This window comes from Cyprinodon tularosa, unplaced genomic scaffold (genome assembly GCF_016077235.1).
Source record: "Cyprinodon tularosa strain WSP-4 unplaced genomic scaffold, ASM1607723v1 ctg152, whole genome shotgun sequence".
NCBI classification, from domain to species: Eukaryota; Metazoa; Chordata; class Actinopteri; order Cyprinodontiformes; family Cyprinodontidae; genus Cyprinodon; species Cyprinodon tularosa.
The window spans coordinates 1,114,111-1,139,010 of NW_024038354.1; the positions used below are offsets into that span (position 1 = coordinate 1,114,111).

Sequence of the window (24,900 nt, forward strand, 5' to 3'; positions counted from 1 at the left end):
TTCAAATACGGTAAAATGTGTTATTTGTAAAGTCTCTATAGACCGATACACACTTGTCATCTCGAAGCATTTTACAGAGACAGTTCAATCACATCTTACAGTCAGAACCAGCTGATAGCATCAAGTCATTGGCTTTGAATGAGCCTGTGGTGGCTGCAGATATTCACTCGCATTGGATTGTTGAGACAAAAGCAATCCCTCACACCAAGCAGTCATGCAGTGAGAGTGGAGAGGAAAAGCTCGATTTTAACAGGAAGAAACCTCCAGCACAAGGGCTCATTGTGAGCAGGCTTCTGTCGAGGCTGAATGTGGTTTTAAAGCACACAGACGCACTGATCTTTAAACAATTTCTATGTTACCAAAGGCCACAGTAAAGAAGCTCTATAGGTCTAGAAAGAAATGGGTACGTTTACTATGAGTCAGTTTTTATGCCTCAATGGATGAACAAGAGCACATCCAGTTAGTCACAGCAAAAGCCTGGTCCATGGCACTGTCTAGGAGAGAAATGGAGCTAAACTCTGAAAAACAGGCCCAACTCTGTCATCTAAATTCAACAGTGTTGATCACAGAAGCCTATCTGGAGTCAGAGACCAGATGAAGCTACCATGATGAGAAAAAGCAGAGAGAGCAGAACGTCAGAGATTGAACTAACAGATTCTGCAGAGGAGGAGAATAGAGAATGATGAAATAGGGGTCCCTATGTCCTCCAGCAGTCTAAGCCTATAGCAGCAGAACTATAGAGATAGATCAGGATAACCTGAGCCACTCAAACTAGAAGCTTTATCAAAAAGGAAAGTTTTAAGCCTAGCCTTAAAAGTAGAACTGGTAGTTGGTTCCACAGGAGAGGAGCCTGATAACTAAAAGATCTGCCTCCCATTCTATTTTTAGAAACTCTAGGAACCACTAGTGTCATGACACTGCACTTTTGGTTCTTTTTTTAGTTTTCAGTTATACGTTGATTCATGTCTTTCTGTGTTTTCTAGTTTATTGATGTAATTTCTATTTTGTGTTATTCTAGTTCTTTGGTGTTATTTGTCCTCTGCTGCCCTCTTGTGTCAGTCTCTTTTTTTTTCATAGCTCCCTTCTAGAGTCCACTGTCCACAACTGCTCCCAATCTGCTGATTAGCCTGGCCTTTGTTCAGTCTCAGTTCTCAGATTTTCCGTGAAAAGAATCACAGGTGTAAAAGAATACAGAGTCACTGTTTGCTGTTATGAATCAGTTTTTTTTGGTAGGATTGGATAACCAGAAAGAACAGTAGAAAACATTGGTTAATTAAGGGTGAGCTAGATAAAAGCCTTACTTACCACGTAATGAGCCTAATTTTTTCTTTACTATGTATTTCATTTACTTTTGCTTTTTCTCCGCATTTCAGACCGAGTTCCGCTCTTGTAAGCAACATAAGCCTCCCTTCACCAACATAATTTTTTTGCATGCATAATTATTTGCATAATAAACACTTAGGAATGAGTTATAAACTCCCTACAGATTGAAAGATAAACTATTTATGCATCTAGGGGAGCATTATTTTAAACTAGTACTGACAAATATTATTATTTTGAAAAAGTCATTCAAAAAGGATTCCTTAAAACAAATAATGTTTACTACTTGAAATACTTTGTAGCGTTTCTGTTCTAGTCACTGCTTTGACCTCTGAACAACAAAAACATTTGAACCCAAACTATTTAAAAAACTTACTTTTTAACAAAAATGTATTTATAAAACCAAGTTTTGAGCTCAAACATGAGACGTTGTGCTTCCAAAGACATTTATGTTTTCTAATATCTAAACAATTATAGGATCACACATATGTTATTGTTTTATTAAACAATTTCACACATTTGATCTCCCTGAGTTTTTAGGGCTTTCTAAAAAAATATTTTCAAAGTATTAAGATTGATTTGAAATAAATTATAATCCCACTGTAGAAAAAATAATGAAGCATTTGTTCTTAGTTTGAAGGAGGAACAAAGTGTTTATTCTGATGCCACCAGGAGAGTTTAATAAAAGCTCAGAGATGTAAGGTGAGTGGAATCAAACTGAGAGGAATAGTGCCTCCTACAGGCCACAGGCTGTACTACATGCATGAGGGTTAAATCATGTTTTGCTTTTCACAGAGTAAAACAACCTGCAACTTCACTTTCCTTTTGCTTCTATATATATATATATATATATATATATATATATATATATATATATATATATATATATATATATATATATATATATATATATATATATATATATATATATATATATATATATATATATATATATATATATATATATATATATATATATATATATATATATATATACATAATCTGTTCCTGTGTGCTCTGAGTCTGAGGTAAACAGGATAGTATTTGTTTCTGCATAAATACACATTTCAAATGATCCAGACCCAAAGTGTGCAGCAGCAGCAGCATTCGGAGGTTCTGGTTCACTTTCCTGAAGATTTTTTCTCATGTACCTCACAAAAAATAGGAAACATTTTAACAAAAAGACAAATGGTTGATTGATTTAATTTTTGGACACAAGTGAGGAAAGAAAAATATATTAACAAAGAAAATACATAAAATTTTAAGTTAGATGCTTTTTGAACATATTGTGTCGTTTTAATTTCAAACAGATTTGTTGTTATTCTTTTCCTGAACACCTTTTAGTTTGATGTTTTTCAATTTACAAATAACTTCTCACTGTAGTTTAATGGTGCTTTAAGTGATAAAATAGTGGTGCTCTGGTTTTAACATCTAAAAACTCAGAAATGCTTAACAAGCCTTATTTGTCCGTCACACTTTAAATATATTTAGATGCCTTAAGAAGCGGACGAGTAGATAAACAAGGCTGTTCTATGAAGGACTCAGAAGTTTAAAAACAAAACTTTAATGAAGAAAAATCATTAAATTAGAGGGAAAGTTTCTTCCATTCGTTTGCAACAAAGCACTTTTTTTAAAATGGCAATTTGAAAAAGGAAATCCAGATATAAATAATTGAAATACTTCTAAATAGTTCTTAATCAAAACATGTTTGGAGAAAAAGATTGATGTTTTCTCAGATTTTATTTTTTCAATTTTTATTTTCTTATTTAACTTTTTCAAATTCCTGTTTTTCACATTTAGTTTTCCATTTTTTTCATTATTTTCATATGCAAAGCTTTTCCATGGAATGTGAATAGAATGTGATATCTAAAACAAAATTTTAAATTAATGCACATCTAATCATTTTTAAAGGGACATTTGAAAAAAAATATGGAAAAAATGAAATTATTTTAAGAAAAAAAATTAGAAAACAGCAAATCCTTTAAAACAACTTATACTCTGAGAGAAATTTGAAAGAATAACATATGAAAAAATAGATAATCATAAATAAATATAACAAAGAAAACAGCAAAATTTCTGTTGAAACCTTGTTTTGTTTTGTTTTAGTGTTTTTTAAGGCTAATTTCGGGATTTCTTTTTTGATTTTCATTTACAAAACATATTTCAGCAATTATAGAAAACATAATAATAAGAAACAATATTGAGCATCTCAGTGCGGCACATTTAAACCGACCAACGGCTGCTCAGAAAAGCTAACGAGTCCACGCTAACGCTGGGCTGCAGGTAGAGATTTAAAGCTGTGATTTGCAGAGTCCATCCAGCTGACAGATTTATTGCTGCATTTTCCAAATGTTTGGCCTTTGTTCAGAAAAGGGTTCGGTAGAAATCTGTTCTGGAAAAGCAGCCAGAAGAATCCCCTCTTCCATTTATGTGAGCGGCGCACAAACGCCTGCAGCAGACGTGTGAAAAGCCAAGGGGGCCTGAAGACGGCCGCCTCTTTATTACAAAAAACAAAAAAACAAAAACAGAAACTTATAACTATGTAGAGGAAGGAAATAAACATTTTTATTAAAACAATTCAACGTTTTGGATAAAAATGCAAACCCCCCCCAAAAAAATGATCATCTTTATTTTATTGTTCATGTGGGACACAAACAATTAATCGGATTAATCAATTATTGAAATAATCGTCAACTAGTTTAGTAATCGATTAATTGTTAACTGGAGTGTAGAGACTCTAAAACAGGCCTTTAGCTGACAGAGCGACCCACTGAGAGCAGGAATTATACCAAGACTGTTAAAACAAATACATAAATAGGAATTCCTGAACTAAAGTTTTGTTTTAGAAACATTTTGAGGCTAAAAATCAGGTGTTTTCTGTAACTTTCAGGAAACTTCTGCAGCTCCTGACAGCTAGAAAGATCTTCATTTGTCTGGGAGACACTTTAAAGCCCGATCCAAGAATAAAACAAAACAGAAAATAACTTTTTTTTGGTTTGAAGTCCTTATTTGGCCTTTTAAGAAAATATGTAAAAAGAAAAAACAGAAATACATTTTTGATATTAATAATTTATCACTATGCGATAAGTCAAGATTATTTTTTGTGTATTCTTCTGCCCTCTGTTATCAGGTATATCTGATTGTGCACAATAGGATTCTGAGCAAAGTTTTTACCATTAAATTATGCAAAAGGTGTCAGACGCAAAACATTTCAGAAACCGTATGTATCAAATACGATACATTTGCCATTATAGGGTTAAAATTATTTCAAAAGAAAAATTTTCTTTTCTAAATTTTTTTTTGGTATTTTTTTATTTCTTATCACTTTTGTCAGATTTGTCTATTTGAATTTAAACTTTGTAAACTTTCAAGCACAACCGTCTATAGGTCTGAGGTATATATAAATGATAGTATGAAACACATATGAATTTCTAATAATATGCAACATGAAAGAGGCAGATGTAACATTTTAAGGCTGAAAAAATTAATTGATTATTGAAATAATCATCATTTAATTTAGAAATCAATTAATCGTAAACTGGAGTATAAAGACTCTAAAATGCATGTTTAGCAACTTAGAGCAGGAATTATACCAGGATTATTAAAAAGTAAATATTTTGATTTAGTAAAAATTCTCCTTTGAGGAACCTTTGTCTATCTGATTATTAATCGATTCATTGAAAACTTAAGCGACAGATTAACTGATTAGTTAGTTGCAGGCCTACGTTCATGGTAATTTGTTGTTGCTACTGATTCAATATTCATTAGTAAAATTGCAGGAAACCATCAGGATTTACTTTTTTTTTGTCTTTTGTGCACAAACAAGATATCATGTATTTGGTTCTGCTTTGTTCTCAACAAAGACAGTTAAAAATGTTAGAGGGCCACATTTGGCGTCAGAGGGTTTTATTAGAAACCGTTCATAACAGAGGAATTGGATTTTTTTCAACTAAAGTATTTAAAGTAGGACATTAATGTTCAGTAAAAATGATGCATTAAAGATACATTTATATTAGGGCTCTGTGCGCACATCAACAAGGGGTCAAGGTAGTGCTGTCAGAGGATAATAGTTGTGCTGAATGCCACCTCTGCTTGGTTTGTCTATAAAGTCACATAAAGTGTTTTTTTAGACTGAGATTATCTGTTGTTTCCATTCCCTTCCTCCAGAGAATCCTGCATTTTTTTGTGTGTTTTTTTTCTTGTTTTTTGGGGGGGGTGAGGCAGATGGAGCGATCCACCTGGATTGTAGCGCACTTGCAGGCTGTGGTGTGTTTGTGTTGCATTACGCATGGAAGCTCTCACAACACCACTGGCTCCAGTGGGCTTAGGCCCCCAGGATTTAGGCACGCAACCACCAGAGGCCAGAGACGGAAAGAGGAGAGCTGGAGGGAAGCCCAGATGAGATGGGAGATCCACCGTGTGTGTGTGTGTGTGTGTCTCTCATGGGTTTCCTCCCCCCATAGAGATGATTTCTGCAAACTTCATATCTTGGAAACAAAGAGAACGCAGCAGTCCACTCACCCCAGGCCTATACTGAACTTTTCCCATGCAAGAATACACACACACCAGCATATCCTGAAAATTACCTGAATGCTGGCTTATCCCATGTTTATGAGATGGTTCCAAGGTTAATGTCAGGTCGGGGCGATGGTGCTCACCCCCTTCGTGTCCTTGGTGGTGCTCCCTGTCAGAAAAAGGGCTTCCTAAAGATATCTCCGTGCCCTGGGCGGCGTGGCAGAACAAAAAGGCATCTAAACCGTACATATGGCTTTGATGAAAGCCATGAAACGACGCTGGAGCGAATCAGAGCAGAAACAGCCTGGGACTGGCCTGTGTCCACAGTGGACAGGGAGAGAGAGACACCGCGGGGTCCAGAGTTCCTCCCCAAACAGTTTACCATTTCTCCAAATCCATTTCCAGAATGATCACAACGCGGCTTATTAATGAGTTCTAGTGATTGAAACTCCTCATATTTAATTACAGTGTTTTATAAGGCAGTTACAGAAGGAGCATTTGTCATGGATGTAATGAGACAATAGCCTGAGGCTGGGTCCATTAACTGCGTCCATTAGATTCATTTCCACTTAGCATGCATCACATCTGCTGTGTGTGAGTTCAGACAGAAACCTGCAGTCAGGCTGGGATTGTTGAGCTCTGGAGGTTCTAGTTCTATAAACCTAGACTTGCACAGCTGCAGTCAGATGTTTAACACTTCATCCTGATCAGATCAGTTTATCACCACCTTCATAAAAGGATGGGGGGTATTAAGTGTGGACTGCTGGGCCACTGATTGGACCGGACCTCAGGAGAGACCATGAGCCGCCCGTCCTCAGCCAGAGGGGGGGGGGGCCGGGAGTCTCCCTGATATAGTTTTCCACGGATGCCCACGAGTCGCATAAATTATCCCAGATTTTAGACTATCCCAAATGGTGTTTTTTTTTTATGCGAGCGAGAGCATATAGGCAATACAATAATTCATGCACCTTGTGCGGATTAGAACTGCTGTGATTGTGCAGAAGAAGAAAGAGCGGGGTGTGGGGAGGAGGTTGCTTGTGAAAGCTGTGCAGCGTATCTTTCCAAAGCGATATTCTGGATGCTCGATGCTGTGGTTGGTTATTTCTTCTGTTCTGTCTTTGAATCGATGGTTTTAAATGTAAGGTCCCTGCATTCAGTTCATTAGGATTAGTCAGTTCGGAGCGGCACATCCCCCTTTAAAGGGTTATTAAGGTCTGTGGTAAAAACTGGTAGTTAATTGGCTTCTCTATATTGTCTTTAGGTGTGAGTGTGTGTGTGAATGGTTGTGTGTCTTAGTGTGTCTCTGTGTTGCCAGACTGTCCAGGGTGACCCCCCCTCTTGCCTATAGACTGCTGGAGATAAGCACCGTCCCCACCGTGATCCTTGCAGGACTAAGCAGGAGAGAGAAGATGGACGCTCTATTTTCCTTACACATGATAATCCATTCTCCCTGCTTTTTTAAACCTCTGGAGTTTAACCTCTTTAAATGTATTTATTTTTCATAGGCAGACAGCAAATTACAAGAACATTTCTACTTCTTGATCCAAGACGAGTGAATTTAGAAACGTTTTGCAAAGATTTTCTTTAGATAGAAACATTAAACAAATCTATCTATGATTTGATTCCATTTTCTCTGTAAAGTGGCTTGAAATGACACTCTATATCAAATGACAATAATTGGACTTAAGTGAAGTCAATAAAAAAGGGATTAAAGTATTCCTTTATTATATATTTGGTGTCTTAATATTTTTGGAAAACAAGCTGGTCTAGATGTTCACTTTAGTCCCAAAGTACAAAAGGTGTTTGTTTTTATTCAGTGCACTCTGGGAATTTTGATTTAAAATCCTGCAGAATGCTTTGCAAGGAGCTGTTGTGGTTTTGGCGCTCTGCGACAGTGAGGTCAGCGTGGAGGGAAGAGGCGAGCCGATGTGGCTGAGATGTGGTGGAGTGGCAGAGAACAAGGTTATCACAGTGATGAGTGGTTCATGCCGACTCTGTCTGGAGGAGAAGAGAAAAAGAAGAACATCAAAGACAGAAAGAAACAAAGGGAGGAGATTATCTGAATGGCAGGGAGGTGGCAATGAGAGGAGCTTTATAGTGTTCACCAAAAGAATTAAACACTAAAGCAAAAGTTTAGCGTAAATCAGTGTAATCATGGTTTTATTGTCCATTTAACACTTTTAAATGAAAAGTTGTGAAAACTGTGTGACAGACAAGATGAGCTCTTCAGGCTGGTTTTGTGCCATGACTTGATTTAAATGGACAAACAGGGATTTATGGAGGTATGTGTGGCCTTGCAAACTCAGAGCTTCAAAGTCATAAAACAAGTCACAGAACATTTAAGGAGGTCCACATCTAGCTGTGAGAAATATGGCCCAACAGTCAATCGTCCTTCTTTGAACAATGTGCCTGTTGATTTATAACTTTGTGCTTTTAAGGCCCTGTGGAACTCATTTTGCAAAACGCCAAACACGCTGGATGTCAGCTGTAGTTGTTGTGAAATAGCCTCACTTATGCTTAAAAATTATGAAACGATAAAACAAGGCAAGGCATGAGTCCAGACAAGGCAAGCATTCCTAAAGAGGCCTCAGTCAGGGGACTAGGGCATCGCCCCACCCACCCAATGACCTTGATTAAGACATAAACAAAAGGTTTTAATTAAATTATACAATTAAAATCGTTGAAAATATACTGATATATATTTTTTAGTTGTGCAAGATAAATATTTCATCTTTGATGACGAGTAAAGCTGTTTTGGTTTGTTTTTCGTAGGATTGGTGACGTATTTCTGCCCTAGAACGCAAAAATCTTTGCACATTGACTCGTTAAAAGTTGTCCATGCACAGTAGCTCCTCTGCAAAATAGAAGTATAGGAGGACTCTGGGCGCAGCTAAGCTACTCCCAGAGGTGACAGGAAGTGACATCACAGTCACAGTGCAGTTGATTGACAGGCAGAGTCGCGGGAGGGAAGTAAAGTTAGCGAGAGAAGCTGGAGGTGAAACAGTTTGAACCTGATCAGCCGAACATTGAAATGAATCATCAGTCCAAAGACAGATGGAGATGGTTAACTTTTTCCAGGACCTGGTTTAGCTCCAAGGCTAGGCTAACTGCAAGCAGCGAGGCTAACTGCATGTAACCGCATGCAGTGAGGCTAACCGCATGCAGCGAGGCTAACTGCGTGTAGCTAGGCTAACTGCATGCATCGAGGCTAACTGCAAGCAGCGAGGCTAACTGCATGCAACCGCATGCAGTAAGGCTAACCGCATGCAGCGAGGCTAACTGCATGTAGCTAGGCTAACCGCATGCAATGAGGCTAGGGTGACCAGACGTCCCCGATTTCCGGGGACTGTCCCCGTTTTGGACCACCTGTCCCCGGCTAAAGCTGTCCCCGGAAATGTCCCCGATTTTACCGAGGCGAAAAATGTTGCGTGTAGACTGTTATTACAGTAGAGCTGTTGCGCGCAAAAATAGGTATTACGGTAGCTGGTTGCGCTGCTGATAACATAAAGATAAGGAACAGAGTGCATCACTAGAAGGGCGGTAATGATCCTTTTGGATGTCAGCTGCCATTAAAAGACAAAGAGGAAGAAGAGCGCATCACTTTTAAAACAGAAGAAGAAGAGGAAGTTCGTTTTTTACAACCTGTGGCAACTGATGGGGAGCTACGCTGAGTGATGGTGAGTGTGTTAATCAATTTATTTTATTCTGATCGGGCTGATCTTGTGATAAATGTTTGGTTTGTGTCCAGGTTAAAACAATAATAAAAAGTAAGACAAGACCACGAGTTGAGCATGAGTAAAAGACGCTGGGTTAAAATGTAGCAAAATGATTGAAAACTCCTTGTAAGGCGCTAATCTGGTACGCTGGTTCTCCAGGGATCAACAAGGGTTTGTATAAAGATGTTTTAGAATGGATAGGTGACCTTTAGTTTATATTTCAGATAGTTATTATAAGTAGAGTTATTTCAATTTGTTTTGATGATTTATGGTTGTGATTTATGAGCATAGACTTCCAGTTTTTGGTGTGCTTTTTTACTGCTCAGTTTGGATATATATGAAAGTTCCTTGTGAAAAAATAGGAGTCAGTAACAGGAGAACTGAATAAGACAAGATCTACATGATCTGAGAATGATGGAGGAAGAGATAACCACCTGTTTAATGTTCATTTATTATGTGGTTTTTGCTTGTAGCTCCTAATATTGTGGTAATTAGCATTTTTAGTATTTAGACGAGATATTAATAATAATAAGTATTCATGTTGCACATCCTAATTTTTTTGGAGGTGATTTTGATTATATAATGTCTCTGTTTTAGAATAATGTAAGATTGATGCTGGAGGAGTGAGGAAGAAGATAGAAAGACAGAAAGGAGATTGAATGAGAGAGGAGGAAACTAGGAACTCTGATAGAAAAAACGGTTGACAAGAAGGGAGAAAAATTTACTTTGAGGAGTAAAGCAGAGAGCAGGAAACATAAGAGGAAGCCTTAATGCACAATACAGAAGCTGTGAAAAGAAGGAAATTATATATGTATATGTTATTGCTGTTTATAAATATGGACTATTCTTGGATTATATACATTGTGTTGATGTTAAGCCTATTCTGCTGTTCAATGGTTAAACTTGTTTAAGACATTTAAAAAGGTTATTTTGCTTTTTACTTGCTATGTCTTCTCTTATATTATTTTACCCAAATTACCAGGGCCACTGCCTCAGACCCCGTTTCTGTTTCAAACATTTAAAATGTATAATATGTATTAATAAAGTTCAAGTGATAAAGCGTTGACATGATTTGAGTGATAAACTAACATATTGAGTGATGTAGTGTGCAAAGTATGTTGTGGAACACAGAGTGGCTGTATACTCAGGTTAGTAGGAAAAATGAACCTGCTACTTTGAGACACACAGGCCCCTGATGGGGAACCAACTACCAGTTTTAGTCTGTGAGGCAGACACCCTGTCTACTTTTAAGGCTAGGCTTAAAACTTTCCTTTTTGATAAAGCTTCTAGTTAGAGTGGCTCAGGTTATCCTGATCTATCTCTATAGTTCTGCTGCTATAGGCTTAGACTGCTGGAGGACATAGGGACCCCTTTTTCATCATTCTGCTTCATTCTCTCTCTGTTCTCCCACTCTGCAGAATCTGTTAGTTCAATCTATAACCTTCTGCTCTCTCTGCTTTTTCTCAGAGTAGCTTTGCCTCGTCTGTTCCTGTTTGGCTGTGACTCCATCCTGGAAAGAAACATCAGCTGTGCTGCTGCCATCAACACCCTTGTTTATAGATGTTGGAGATCGGCCTGTTTTCCAGTGTAGTCCTGTTTCTCTGACTGTGACTAACTGGATGTGCTCTCTTCGTCCTCTGGCATGGGAGCTGGTTCGGAGCTCGTCTGCCTGGCTGTGTGTTTCCTGGACGGGGCCGCCTTTTACAGCTGCTTTTTGTATCTCTGCTTCTGTCTCCTTGAACCCCAGTGGGCCTCGGCAGATGGCCGCTCACACTGAGCCTGGTTCTGCTGGAGGTTTCTTCCTGTTCAAAGGGAGTTTTTCCTCTCCACTGTCGCTACAAGCATGCTTAGTGTGAGGGATTGCTGAAGAGTCAATGAGTCGATGCAATCAACTGGTTTTCCTTAGATAGAAAACTTTGTATCGATTTGACTGTATGATCTGGTTGAACTGTAAAGGGCCTTGAGATGACATGTGTTGTGAATTTGGCGCTATATAAATAAACGAAATTGAATTGATCTGGCTAGGTGACAGTAAGAAACATATATGAACCTTTACCTGCAGGCTTGACTACTACTTGTTTTTTTTATGTTAATCAAGAAAAAAAATATTTCTTATAGGTATGTACAGTAGATGTAAACAGAATAAGTATTTGTTGCACTTTTTTGAAGAGGTGGGGAAACTCTGTCTCAACAGACAGCCACAGGCATAGAATAAATGTTTGTATTTACTTTTCTAAATTTCTTTTCCTCATGTCACTCTCCCCTTAGGAGGCGGCAGAGCTCATTGGGCCCCCAAAATTGGAAAGCCCTGCTAATGACCCTTGACCCCTCCGCTCCCACCCCCACCACTTTGCCCCAACCCAGAGACACAGTTCTAGTTTTCTACTAATAACACTATTCATGTTATTAATCTTAGGATATACTAAACGTTTGGAAAGGCACATTCCTGGCTTTTACACTTGATTTTTGTTGTTTAAATATTAATAAATATGTAAAAATATATGAAACCATTACTGTCCCCGTTTCCTAATTTCATCTCGATAAGATGTATTGATTTTTATCCACGAGCAAGAAATGTCCCCAGATTTGATTTCAGAAATCTGGTCACCTTAAGTGAGGCTAACCGTATGCAGCAAGGCTAACTGCGTGTAGCTAGGCTAACCGCATGCAGCTAGGGTAACTGCATGCAGCGAGGCTAACTGCGTGCAGCTAGGCTAACCGCATGCAGCTAGGCCAACTGCATACAGCTAGGCCAACTGCGTGCAGCGAGGCTAACTGCGTGCAGCGAGGCTAGGCTTTATTCTGCTTTCCCTGCCTCCTTTTCAAAGGTCAGGATCCGAGCCAGCTTGGATAAAGACAGCTAGGACTGATTTAAAGCACTTTGTAAAAAAGGCAAAGAAGACTTAACAATCTGGGATTCACATGAATAACAATAGAATATAGTCTATTTTTTCTAGATGTTTGTTCATTTGCATATAAAGCTGACTAATAGCTACTCCATCATTACAGTGTCTGCCTCTACAGTGCAGATATTTTTATATCTAAGGGAAACATATTCCAGGACATTAAAACTTTTTACTTAATACACTCTTTTTATATTGTCTATCATATTTTTATCTTTAATGGCACATTGCTTTAACTCTTTGTACTCTATATAAACTACTGGAACCAGAATTTCCCTGAAGGACTAAGCCCAAGGGATAAATAAAGTTGAGTCTAAGTCTATTAAACTGGTACATTATTTTTTTAGGTTTCTGACACAGTATTGGACCATGCAAAACACAGATTTACCTTCAAAGCCTCAGAAGGGCAGGATTTATGGACAAAAAGTAAACCTAATGATGTTTTGTTTTTATAAAGTGCTTTTATGTTTTTTATTGTTGGCATTCATATAAATATTTGATAACTTTGAATTGTAATAACTTAGTATACTTGTGACGTTTGACCACATGTTCAGAAAGGTCCAAACAGACAGCAGCAAACCATTTGAAAACAAACCATGCAAAGAGCAGTGCTGCTAACTTAGCGCTTTAGTCGCTATATTTAGCCACTTTTCAGACCCCTCTAGCACTTTGATTTCTAAAAAGCTCCTAGCGCCAAATCTAGAGACTTTTTTCTGCTACTGGAGACTTTGGAGACAACATCTAAAAGCAGCGAACTCTGCTCTCCAGAGCGAGTAGATTGGTAACCCCGCCTCCTGCTCTCCTCTATCTTGTCTGCTGTCATGATTCATGCAGCTATTATTTCATCCAAATGAAAAATGGAGAACAGAGAAGCAGATCATGGCTTGTCTACAGTGAAAAGAGGGACTGGGTTATTTACTTTGGCCTTTTTGGAAACACAGGAAGGAGCAATCAGCTAAGTGAGCTTAGTGCTTGGAAAAAATCTTTCATTCCTTTAGAGACAGCATGAAAAGTCAGCTGAGTACAAAACAGAGAGGAAAACAAGAAGAAAAGGGACAAGAAGAGAGGGACACAACCTAGAACAGATAATGGATGTCTATTCTATTAACATTTCTCTATCTGTAGAATGGGGCTGTTTATGTGTTGTCTGCTCAATTCAGAGGGGCCCCCTGCCTGTCTTTGCCTAGGGCCCAAGATTTCCTAAATCCGTCCCTGGTCTGAACAGTCAGTCAACTGAGTTCACTATAAAGTGCACTATATAGTCCGTGCTCTAAATAGTGATTACGCCTCTGCTTAATATTTATTTCCAAAACTCAGTTATAGTTTGAATGGACTGTGTAAAAGTTGGACCGGACCTTTATAAACACCCAAACCTCACAGAGGTTTGGGTGTTTATAAAGACACAATATCATCAAAGATTGATTCAGCAGCCTTGTGTATTTTATCTTAATTATATAAATTTTTTCTTTCAAAGTAGCTGTTTTCATCTCCATCTGGTGTTTAAGCTAAGATCTTTATAAGCTACTCTGTTTTTAACATTTGATAGTGCTTTTGACTCCCTGTTCAAAACACTGTGAACCATCAGAGCAGCAGTTTAAAGAGTGTGAGTGCGTTTACTGCTAACCAGGCCGTCTGAAGTGGGCTCTTTAAAGACGCAGGTGTTTATCTTGGTAAAATGACTCTTTGTGCAGGATTGGTTATACTCCTTTGAAAAACAGCCTTTAGACTCAACACGCATAAAATGTTGAGCATGGAGCTGTGCAGACACTACATAATCAGAGAGTTATGAGAAAGCTTATTGCTGTGAGATGCAGCTGGGACTTGAGATACGGGTCTGAGGTGGAGGTGGGAGGATCAGGTTATTCTGACCACGGCCATTTTCTCACACATCTTCTTCTGTTGTGCATGTGTGTCCGTTAGCAGGATATCTGACCTGTCTGGCCTTGAGGCGGTGGGGCTGATAAGTCACTTTACTTCCCCTCAGCCTGACATCCGTCCAAAACATTCCCATATGACCCTATTCACCCTAATATGGATGTATATATATATATATATATATATATATATATATATATATATATATATATATATATATATATATATATATATATATATATATATATATGTATGTGTTTCTACTTACAGATCTTGTGTGTTTCTCCCCCCTCCACATGGTATACTGCATTCTTTCATGCTCTATCAGCACCACAAGGTCAGTTTGGTTTGCCAGCACCTGTTTGCCAGTCTGGATGTTGACGTCAGGATCTGATCTATTATTCTCCATCCCTCATTGACTGGATGACCTTCAGCCCATAGCCGTTCATTAAATCAGCTGCCAGTAAAATCATTTAAATTTTATAAAGTGATAATAAATTAAAATGATTAAAAAAGGAAATCATTATATATATATATATAAATATGTATTATATATATATATATATATAATACATATTTATATATATATATATATATAAAATACATATTTGTATATTAATAAATAAAACAACTGAAGAAGCATGTTCCTGAACTAAAATTTTGTTTTAGAAACATTTTGAGGCTGAAAATCCCTGAAATCAGGTTTTTTCTGTAACTTTCAGGAAACGTTCGCAGCTCCTGACAGCTATAAATATCTTCATTTGTCTGGGAGACACACTTTGTTTTTTAGAATAAAAAAAAAAAAAAATCTTCAAATAAATCAATATTTTATTTTCTAAATTTGTGTTTTTTTTATTTCTTATTACTTTGGTCAGATTTGTGTTATTTGAATTTATCATTTTCTTTAATGGGAGTACGGGTTAGTAAACTTTGAAGCACTACTGTATATAGATCTGACGTATATATAAACTATAGTGTGAAATACATAAATGTAAATTTCTAATAATATAAATTAAAGCAACATGAAAGCGGCAGTAAAACAGACATATATATGTATCTATTCAGAACTACTGAAGTGGAAATGTTTTAGTTTCACCTGGTTTGATTTCATAAAAAAAAATTCATTAAGGAACCTTTTGCTATGTGATTAATAATTATTATATTGAATAATAATCGACAGATTAATCAATTGCAAAATAATTGTTAGTTGCAGCCCTAAATTATTTATTAATTGATTTCTTTATGTGCTAAATTTTTCGATATTAAACGTCACTGCTACAACTTCTGGAACAAAGTGATGAAGAATTCATCACTTTTTTTCATCAATTTTTTATTTTTTTGGTTAGGTTCACAAGACAGTTCTTATAATTATTGCGATGTGATCCCTGAGATAAACGGAGGGCCAAAACAAAATAAAATAACGAAATAATTAAATGTAATCAAAAACGCATTTATTTGAAAAGAAATATAATTACGTCAATCTACATGTTTAAATATTGCGTTACATAGTAATTACTAAAACTAATGTTAAATCCTTCTACAGGACAAAACAGATTATTTAAACTCTTTTTTTTAACGATTCAATATATTTAATGTATGGGAAAATGTCCTCATGTAACAAAATAATTGAATTTGCTGCCGGTCCCTAAATGCCAGCACTCCCAGGGGTGGGCCACTAACGGTTCTACTAAATGACATCACATCTCCTGCTAAACCAGTAGCAAAACTCAGATGCAATAATACCTTTTTAACCAGAGGAGGGCGCCAACAGATCCTTTTAAACAGAAGAAGGATTTCAACCACGGTGCAATAAATGCCAGGGACACGTAGATGGCACTATAACTCGTGTTTTACGCAGGGCAGAGCTAGATGGGGGGCCAGGGGTGGCCATGGCCAATCATTGGCCAACTCTGTGGCCACTTTTACCATATTCCCCTCTAATACAGACTGTGGCAGCAGTAATACTCTGAAGTGGAATGTTTTAACTTATTTAACGTTTAATTTTTTTAAATTTCACCAATTATTTGACAACAAAAACTCTGTGGTTAATGATGCACATTGATATACTAACATTAAAGATGATAAATACAGAATTCATGCTCTTTTCAGAGCATCACATGATGTCTGTGCAAATCATCTAAGAGTCTTCAGATTAATAACTACTTTAATAATAAGTAACATTTAATTTTGATTTAATGCAGAATGATTATTGATAGAGTAGGTAAGTAATGACAATGAATAAGATGTTCGCCCCAGAACTAAAACCTGAAAGAATTTTATCCAATAGACCTTTAATTTAGACGCCATGGATGTTTAAATATATGCATCTATTTGTTAGCAAAGGCTGTAGGAAAGTATAGATAGTCTTTATTTAGAAAATATGAATGTTTTGCTCGTTCATTTTCCTGTTGGAACAGTATAGATTAACCCTGAGGTTCTGGCGCTGATCCGCTTTCTGCCCCCCCTCAGTGTACATTGGTTAACGCCTGGACACAATTATTAAAATTTTCTGGCTAAGTCTCTGGTTTTACGCCATACTTACCACAAATATAAATGTGAGGTTTTAGCCTCAGGGAGGGATTGATATTCTAAGGTGAATGGGAGGCATCTCCATCAGTTCTTAAATGTTGTGAACACACTGATCCATTGCACCTTTTCTACTAGGACCTATTTTTGGATTCAAATAACAAATTAATTTTAAGCACTAATGAAATCGATTTTTCCACGCTGTGTTTTTAGGTACCTGGCCAAGCTGTCATCTGTGGGGAGCATCAGGGATGAGGAGACATGTGAAAGGTTACGAGGCCTCATCCAAAGACAGGTAAGCTACACGCTACAGCTACGTCATACATGCGCCGCTTCGTTTTTAAAAGATAAAATATAAAAAATCTAACGGCGGATGTCTGGGGGACAGTGATTGGCCTCCATGTTCTGAATGCTGGCGTACCATAAAGAATAAATGATGAACAGTTTAGTTTGTGCCTTCAAGTCGTTGCCCATAGGAAGACGTTACTTGGATATAACCTAACGGAATATCTTCAGAACGGCTCCAAATGACACTAAACTCATATGGGTGAGTAAAACATGATGGAATAACGAAAAATCAAGGGACCAATGGAAAAAAGTGGCGTTTACCTTTAAGGATTTAAGAATTGCAAACAGTAGTTTTTTCTTTCTTTTTTTTCTGATGCTTTAAAATCAAAACAGTAATACCTTTAAAAACACCAGCTTGAAAGAACAACGCAGTATTGTTCATTTTAGCAGGCATTTTTAAATTTAGTTTTAGTCCAGTTTCAGTATCGCTTGTTAGTTTTTATCACATTTATTCGACATCATCACATTTTTATGTAGTCTAGTTTTAGTCGACTATAAGTCAGAGCATTTTAGTCTTTATTATAGTCCAAGAAAACATTATTTTATTTGTTTAGTTTTAGTCAACAAAACCGTCAACATTTTAGTCTAGTTTTAGTCTGGACATAATTTTAACCTTTTACTTTTTTGTCAGCAGATAATATTTAACATTTCCTAAAATTATATCACATTTCTTTAACTAAAGGTTAACCCACTGCTATGGTTCAGTCTATGGTTCTTAAATAAACCTTCTACAAAGAAAATTAAAGTTTAGGTTATGAATGTAGGTCGTTTCTGATAGATTTTAGGCCAGATTTTAGCTACCCAGACCCCCCCCACTCCCACACACACACACACACACACACACCCACACACTGCATAATGCATTGATAGTGGAGGATCCATGTGTCCATTTAGCGTTCATAACACAAGCAGCAAAGAAAACTAAATCATGACTCAATGTTCCATCTCCATCAGTTCTTCACTTTTGGACACAACATGTGTTTTATCAATGCAGTGCTATAGAGCAAACAGCAATTTCCACACTTTAAGAGTAAAGCAAATAGTTGAGTTTCTTCAGATAACGAGTGCACTGCGGTTGTGTTCTAGGTCCAGATCTGTAAACGCAGTGTGGAGGTGATGGATGCAGTTCGTCGTGGAGCCCAGTTGGCTATAGACGAGTGCCAGTTCCAGTTTCGGAATCGTCGATGGAACTGCTCAACTTTGGAAACCATGCCCGTGTTTGGCAAAGTAGTGACCCAAGGTACGGTTATACCTTGCAGGAACTGCAGGGGTCTCCCTACACAACATTAATCAACATTTCTGCCTATTATTATTTTTTATTTGTAATTATTGTCTTTCTTCAGGATGTAGCAATCAGAGTGCTTTTTTCATTTGTATAACATGTTTTGTGTGCCCCTGTGTTTTCCTACGTGTGTCAGGCACCCGTGAGGCAGCCTTTGTATATGCGATCTCAGCAGCCAGTGTGGCATTCGCGGTCACAAGGGCCTGCAGCAGCGGAGAGCTGGAAAAATGTGGCTGTGACCACAATGTGCATGGAGTCAGTCAGGAGGGTAGGTCTCTGCAGTGCTTTCACACATGGAGAGGGAACAGAAAGGCCAACACCATTTTCTCTAAAAAAAAAATTAGATTAAGGCCGTTTCTCAGTTCACAGGAACACGAGTACAAACTTATGTTCTTGACACGTAGCCTATGTTCTCGAGAAGAACCCAGGAAAGTCTGGACTGTGGGAGAACGGGAGCACGCAGAATAAATCTGGATCGATTGGAAGAGAAGCGTACTGATGACATCACCACATTCAAAGCTAGTCTGGAGCTACATTTCATCTCCTGTTATTAATAGTCTCTAGATAATAATAAATTATGACTTTTTTTCATTTAGTGGAGGAATAATAATTAGCACAGTCAGATAAACACAAATCAAATGAACATTTTGCCAAATAAAACAATTAAACCTCCATCAGAGCCAGCGATACCTAAATAACGGCTATGCAGAGAGAGGGTTGCAGCAGACGGGCTAACATTAGCCCTGGCTGCTGCAGACGGGCTACCGTTAGCCCTGGCTGCTGCAGACGGCCTAACGTTAGCCCTGGCTGCAGCAGACGGGCTACCGTTAGCCCTGGCTGCTGCAGACGGGCTACCGTTAGCCCTGGTTGCTGCTGACGGCCTAACGTTAGCCCTGGCTGCAGCAGACGGGCTACCGTTAGCCCTGGCTGCTGCAGACGGGCTACCGTTAGCCCTGGCTGCTGCAGACGGGCTACCGTTAGCCCTGGCTGCTGCAGACGGGCTACCGTTAGCCCTGGCTGCTGCAGACGGCCTAACGTTAGCCCTGGCTGCAGCAGACGGGCTACCGTTAGCCCTGGCTGCTGCAGACGGGCTACCGTTAGCCCTGGTTGCTGCTGACGGCCTAACGTTAGCCCTGGCTGCAGCAGACGGGCTACCGTTAGCCCTGGCTGCTGCAGACGGGCTACCGTTAGCCCTGGCTGCTGCAGACGGCCTAACATTAGCCCTGGCTCCTGCTGACGGCCTAACGTTAGCCCTGGCTGCAGCAGACGGGCTACCGTTAGCCCTGGCTGCTGCAGACGGGCTACCGTTAGCCCTGGCTGCTGCAGACGGCCTAACGTTAGCCCTGGCTGCTGCAGACGGGCTACCGTTAGCCCTGGCTGCTGCAGACGGGCTACCGTTAGCCCTGGTTGCTGCAGACGGGCTACCGTTAGCCCTGGCTGCTGCAGACGGGCTACCGTTAGCCCTGGCTGCTGCAGACGGGCTACCGTTAGCCCTGGCTGCTGCACACGGGCTACCGTTAGCCCTGGCTGCTGCAGACGGCCTAACGTTAGCCCTGGTTGCTGCAGACGGGCTACCGTTAGCCCTGGCTGCTGCAGACGGGCTACCGTTAGCCCTGGCTGCTGCAGACGGGCTACCGTTAGCCCTGACTGCGATTTGCCTCGGAGCTCTGCTGGTTGCCCCAGTACTTTTTTTTTTAACTTTTTTTAAAATAATGCACTAAATTAGTCAATGGGCCATATAGTGAAGCTTAAAGTATAATGTTCTCTATTTGAGGTCTTCAACAGGGGGTCCGCGACCCCTAGGGGATCCACAGAGGTACTGCATGGAGGTAGTGAAAGTTTTGGTTGATTAGACTGTTTTTTATATTCCCTCCTGCATTTTTTTTCCTACTAATTGAAATGTCTTTAATTCCACATGAACATGAATTCAACAGACTGTAGTAAACAGATAAATGGAGGCAGAAGATGTCTTTCAGTCATCAATGCTCACATTCAGCGACACACAGGAGCTCTTTCAAGCTGGACACCGTTTCATTCACAACACCTGTCCCATCAACCAGGAATCAGAAATACTTTAATAATCCCAGGGAGGGATTACTTTAGTTACATTACTCCATCTGTAATAGAGTGACTATAGGACCAGTTTGATAGAACACTATTTCATACAATCTATATAATTAGTGGGTCATCAGATTGGGGGTCCTGGCCTGGAAAAAGTTGAAGACCCTTGCCTTTAATGATCTTAAAACGTACTTTAATTGAACAACTGCAACAGAAAAGAGAAAAACATCCAGGGACTTTGTCCGTTCTCCGTCTGCTGTTATTGTGAATTGGAACGGTACTACGGCTGAGGATGATGATGTTTCACAAGGACACACAAGTACACAGATTGAGAAACGGCTAAAATGATGAGACAGCTTGAGGAATAATTCATAACCTTATAAAACTAAATCCATTATACCACCCACATGAACTACTGCAGCAGATAACCTGCTCCTGTGCATCTTTCTGTGTTTTCCAGGTTTCCAGTGGTCAGGCTGCAGTGATAACATTGCGTATGGAGTGGCTTTCTCTCAGTCTTTCGTGGATGTCAGAGAGAGGGGTAAAGGCCAGTCTTCTAACCGCGCCCTCATGAACCTGCACAACAACGAAGCTGGGAGAAAGGTGCTCATTCCTTAAGATCTTTATATATGAGATATAGTTATTCCCAAACAGTTAAAATGTCAGAAATGTCCCAACAAAGCCTCGTTTTTGCTTAGAAAACATGCAAATTGAAACTGACGAACGGGTCCACCCCTTTGGAATCGGGGTCGTTTGGCTTCTTTTGCTTCTTTTTGCTCAACGCTATTTCTGACATTTTGAATCGAGAAACGTCTTCAAACTTGGAAACAAAGTCCAGTGGATTGTTTTTTAACTTTTTTGCAATGACTATGACCTGGATGACTGAGAATCTACACAAACAACATTTCTGTTTTGTTTTGGGGGGATCGTACCTTATGGTGTTTCAGTTCCGTTATAGGAATACAGAACATTACATTTTTCCTTGATAACAATTTTATACCTATATGGAGTAAACCAGGGTTTTTTGCAGGTCACCAAAAATCCTTAAATGTGATTATCATGGGATTTAAAATGCTTTATTTAAAAAAAAAAAAGTTTCTAAAAACTATTTGGTCAGATATATTATATGAGATGTAACTGGTTCCGCGTTTTTGTATGGAAAGCCGTTTGCTCGGAAAAGAAGCTTGAGGCGGAGAAAAAGCTAGAGAATGGAAAAATGCAGATTTCAACAAAAGTAGCTGGAAAAAAAGGAATTCCGGACATGGCTGCAGCCTGTTGACGGTAAAGATGACCAACCATTTTGCCATATTTATATATATATAAATATATACATATATATTATATATATACCGGTTCGATTCACGGTTTCTGGTCACGGTTTTCGGTTCAATTCGATACATGTTGATTGTTACACCGAAATTCCATAAAAAATTATGAAATTAATGAAAAAATCTCCCCAAAAATAATAGATTGTAATTATTTTAAATGATCCGCGGAAACCCTGGATCATTTCCGTATGTTTTGCTGCTTTGAATTTAATCATCTGGCGCATGCTCTCTAACCTGACAAGGAACTCAGAGGGGAGCAGACGAAGCCACAGTGGGGGCTGTAGGCTTTGCTTTGAGCAGCTGGTCTGGAGCGCAGCGGGGGTTGCTGACGGAGTATGAGGGATTTCGGGGTTAGCATGACATGTTGCTGTTAGAATAAACAAAACGTGTTGCACAATGCTTGCACACTGTTGCACTTTTATCCACAACTTTCTTTCCGCCGTCATCGTAGGTCACTCTAAATGCAAAGCGCTCCCATACAGCAGACCTATAAAGTGCTGCTGGCGCGTCTTCCAACTCCTGTTCTTTCCCACTCGCCATACCCACACAATTCTCCACAACAACTGATTGTTTTCTGCTACACCCGGCTACGCTGCTTCGCTTCTTCTTCTTCTTGTTTACTACTGGTGGTTGGCTTTGGTCGCAGTACCGCCACCTTCTGCTCTGGAGTGTAAACGCTTCGCCTATGAGAAAAAGGAGCAGCGCATGAACCGAACGCAACACACGCAAACCGAACCGAGACAGTCGAACCGAACGGTTCGGATGGTTTTCATAAACCGTCCCATCCCTAATATATATATATACATATGTATATATATATATATATATATATATATATATATATTTTTTTTTTTTTTTTTTTTTTTTTTTCTAAGATCATTAAAAAGCAATAAATTAGAGTTACTCATCCCTGTATAAACCCTGTAAACCTTAGAGGTCAGAGTTTAAAGAACCTTGTTTTTGTTCAGTATTTTCCCTTTAAAGGTGCGTAACACATCTCTAACTGTCTCCGCAGGCCATCCTGTCCCACATGCGTGTGGAGTGCAAATGCCACGGTGTGTCAGGTTCCTGCGAGGTGAAGACCTGCTGGAAAGCTATGCCACCATTCCGCAAGGTGGGCAACATCATCAAGGAGAAGTTTGACGGCGCCACAGAGGTGGAGCAGCGCAGAGTGGGCTCTACTAAAGTCCTGGTGCCTCGCAACTCTCAGTTCAAACCTCACACTGATGAAGACCTGGTCTACCTGGAACCCAGTCCGGACTTCTGTGACTATGACCCGCGCACGCCGGGGATGCTGGGCACAGTGGGGCGCCAGTGTAATAGAACGTCGAAGGCCATCGATGGCTGCGAGCTGATGTGCTGCGGCCGTGGCTTCCAGACGCAGGAAGTGGAGGTTGTAGACAGGTGTAGTTGTAAGTTCCACTGGTGCTGTTATGTGAAGTGCAAACAGTGCCGCAAAATGGTGGAGATTCACACTTGCCGGTGATGCGAGAGAGGAAGCGGGCGCATCTGATGGACGCAAAACAAATGCCCAATACTCCTCCTTATTGACAAGCCAGAGAGAACAAAAAGGTTCGCAAATCTCCCTCTTCTGCTTTGAAACCATCCCACCCTCCGACTAGAGCGCCAGGCAGTGATCTGGTTGGATCATCAACCAGATCCATCCTGCTGTTTTAATGGCTAATTCCAGCGAGGAAACAAAGACTATTCCTTAAGAAGGACACCTTCTAACACCCCGCCTCCCTCATGCTCCCATTTGGTTTGTCACTGATGCCTTCTTATTATTATGTTTAACTTATTTGTTGAGACTGAGGAGATTGACAGAGCGTGGACACAGCGGAGGCGAGTCGGGATGATTATGACAGATTTGGAGCTGCAAATAGTCAGTGGAGGGTGGAGTTGGGATCTGAAGGAGGGCCGCCTACTGTGCTTGATTCTGCTGCTGATTCCAAGACTCAATCGGAGAGCGGGATGTCAAAAAAGGGACAACACAGAGGAACAAATATAGATCTTTTGTGGTTCACTAGGTGCGGTAAATTCCAGCTAGCCACGAACCTTTGACGTTGCCCAGAGAATACCCCCTGATGTAGACACGCCCACTGGATTCTTCCTCCTACAAGGAGGATGATGATTATGTTGATGACGGTGATGGAGAGGAAAAAGCCACTTTCGTCTCCTTCTGGTTTGTTTCCCAGTACTGGCAGTTCATGTAATCTCACAGATATAACAGATACACATAGTAGGGGTGTAACAAGATGTCGTCCCATAAAATCTTGATATTAAAACACTACAGTATTCCTCATCTAAGAAACGTATCTGCTGTCTGCACGGGACTAAAGAGGGCTAAATGTGTCAGCTTGGGTTCTGAACACGAAGGGGAAAGTTTATTTTGAATTAAGGAAATCCTTCTTGAGCTAGTTTTGTTAACAAATTTGAAAAATAAAAACTTATGATTAGGGTTTACCAGAAGACTCCATTACAAAAGTGTCCAATAGAGCGTTATTTAAACCTTCCTACGTGCATCTGTTCATGGAAAGGAAAGAAAACTGCAAAGAAGGAACCAAGATGCAGATGATTTTGTAGCACTGTGAGAACACTGTGATTGGCTAACACTGACTGCACTAAAGTTAACATTTCCCTTTCAATTAAATTCTATTCAGTTTATTTCTATAGCTCCAATTCACATCATGTCATCTCAGGTCACTTTCCAGTTCACCAGATCATCCAGTCAGATTGATTCAAAGTTTTCTATCTAAGGAAAACCAGCTGATTGCATCGACTCATTGACTCTTCAGCAATCCCTCACACTAAGCATGCTTGTAGCGACAGTGGAGAGGAAAAACTCCCTTTGAACAGGAAGAAACCTCCAGCAGAACCAGGCTCAGTGTGAGCGGCCATCTGCTGAGGCCCACTGGGGTTCAAGGAGACAGAAGCAGAGATAGAAAAAGAAGCACAGATACAAAAGCCTTTGAGATGCTAGAATTGCTAAGCTAAAGCCGGGTTCAAAATGGCTGAAAACCTGAAAA

General features: G+C 39.4%; 1 protein-coding gene across 1 annotated transcript in view; it reads left to right on the forward strand.

The window, feature by feature from the left end:
• wnt4 (wingless-type MMTV integration site family, member 4) overlaps nt 1-23,505 on the forward strand; it is a 38,056-nt gene extending 14,551 nt beyond the window's left edge. Inside the window, exons 2-6 of the mRNA XM_038279711.1 lie at nt 17,069-17,150; nt 18,290-18,443; nt 18,622-18,753; nt 21,007-21,149; nt 22,890-23,505. Coding sequence (XP_038135639.1) covers nt 17,069-17,150; nt 18,290-18,443; nt 18,622-18,753; nt 21,007-21,149; nt 22,890-23,360 — 982 coding nt within the window. The 3' untranslated portion in view covers nt 23,361-23,505. The remainder of the gene's footprint in view (nt 1-17,068; nt 17,151-18,289; nt 18,444-18,621; nt 18,754-21,006; nt 21,150-22,889) is intronic.
• Nucleotides 23,506-24,900: the final 1,395 nt, after the last annotated feature.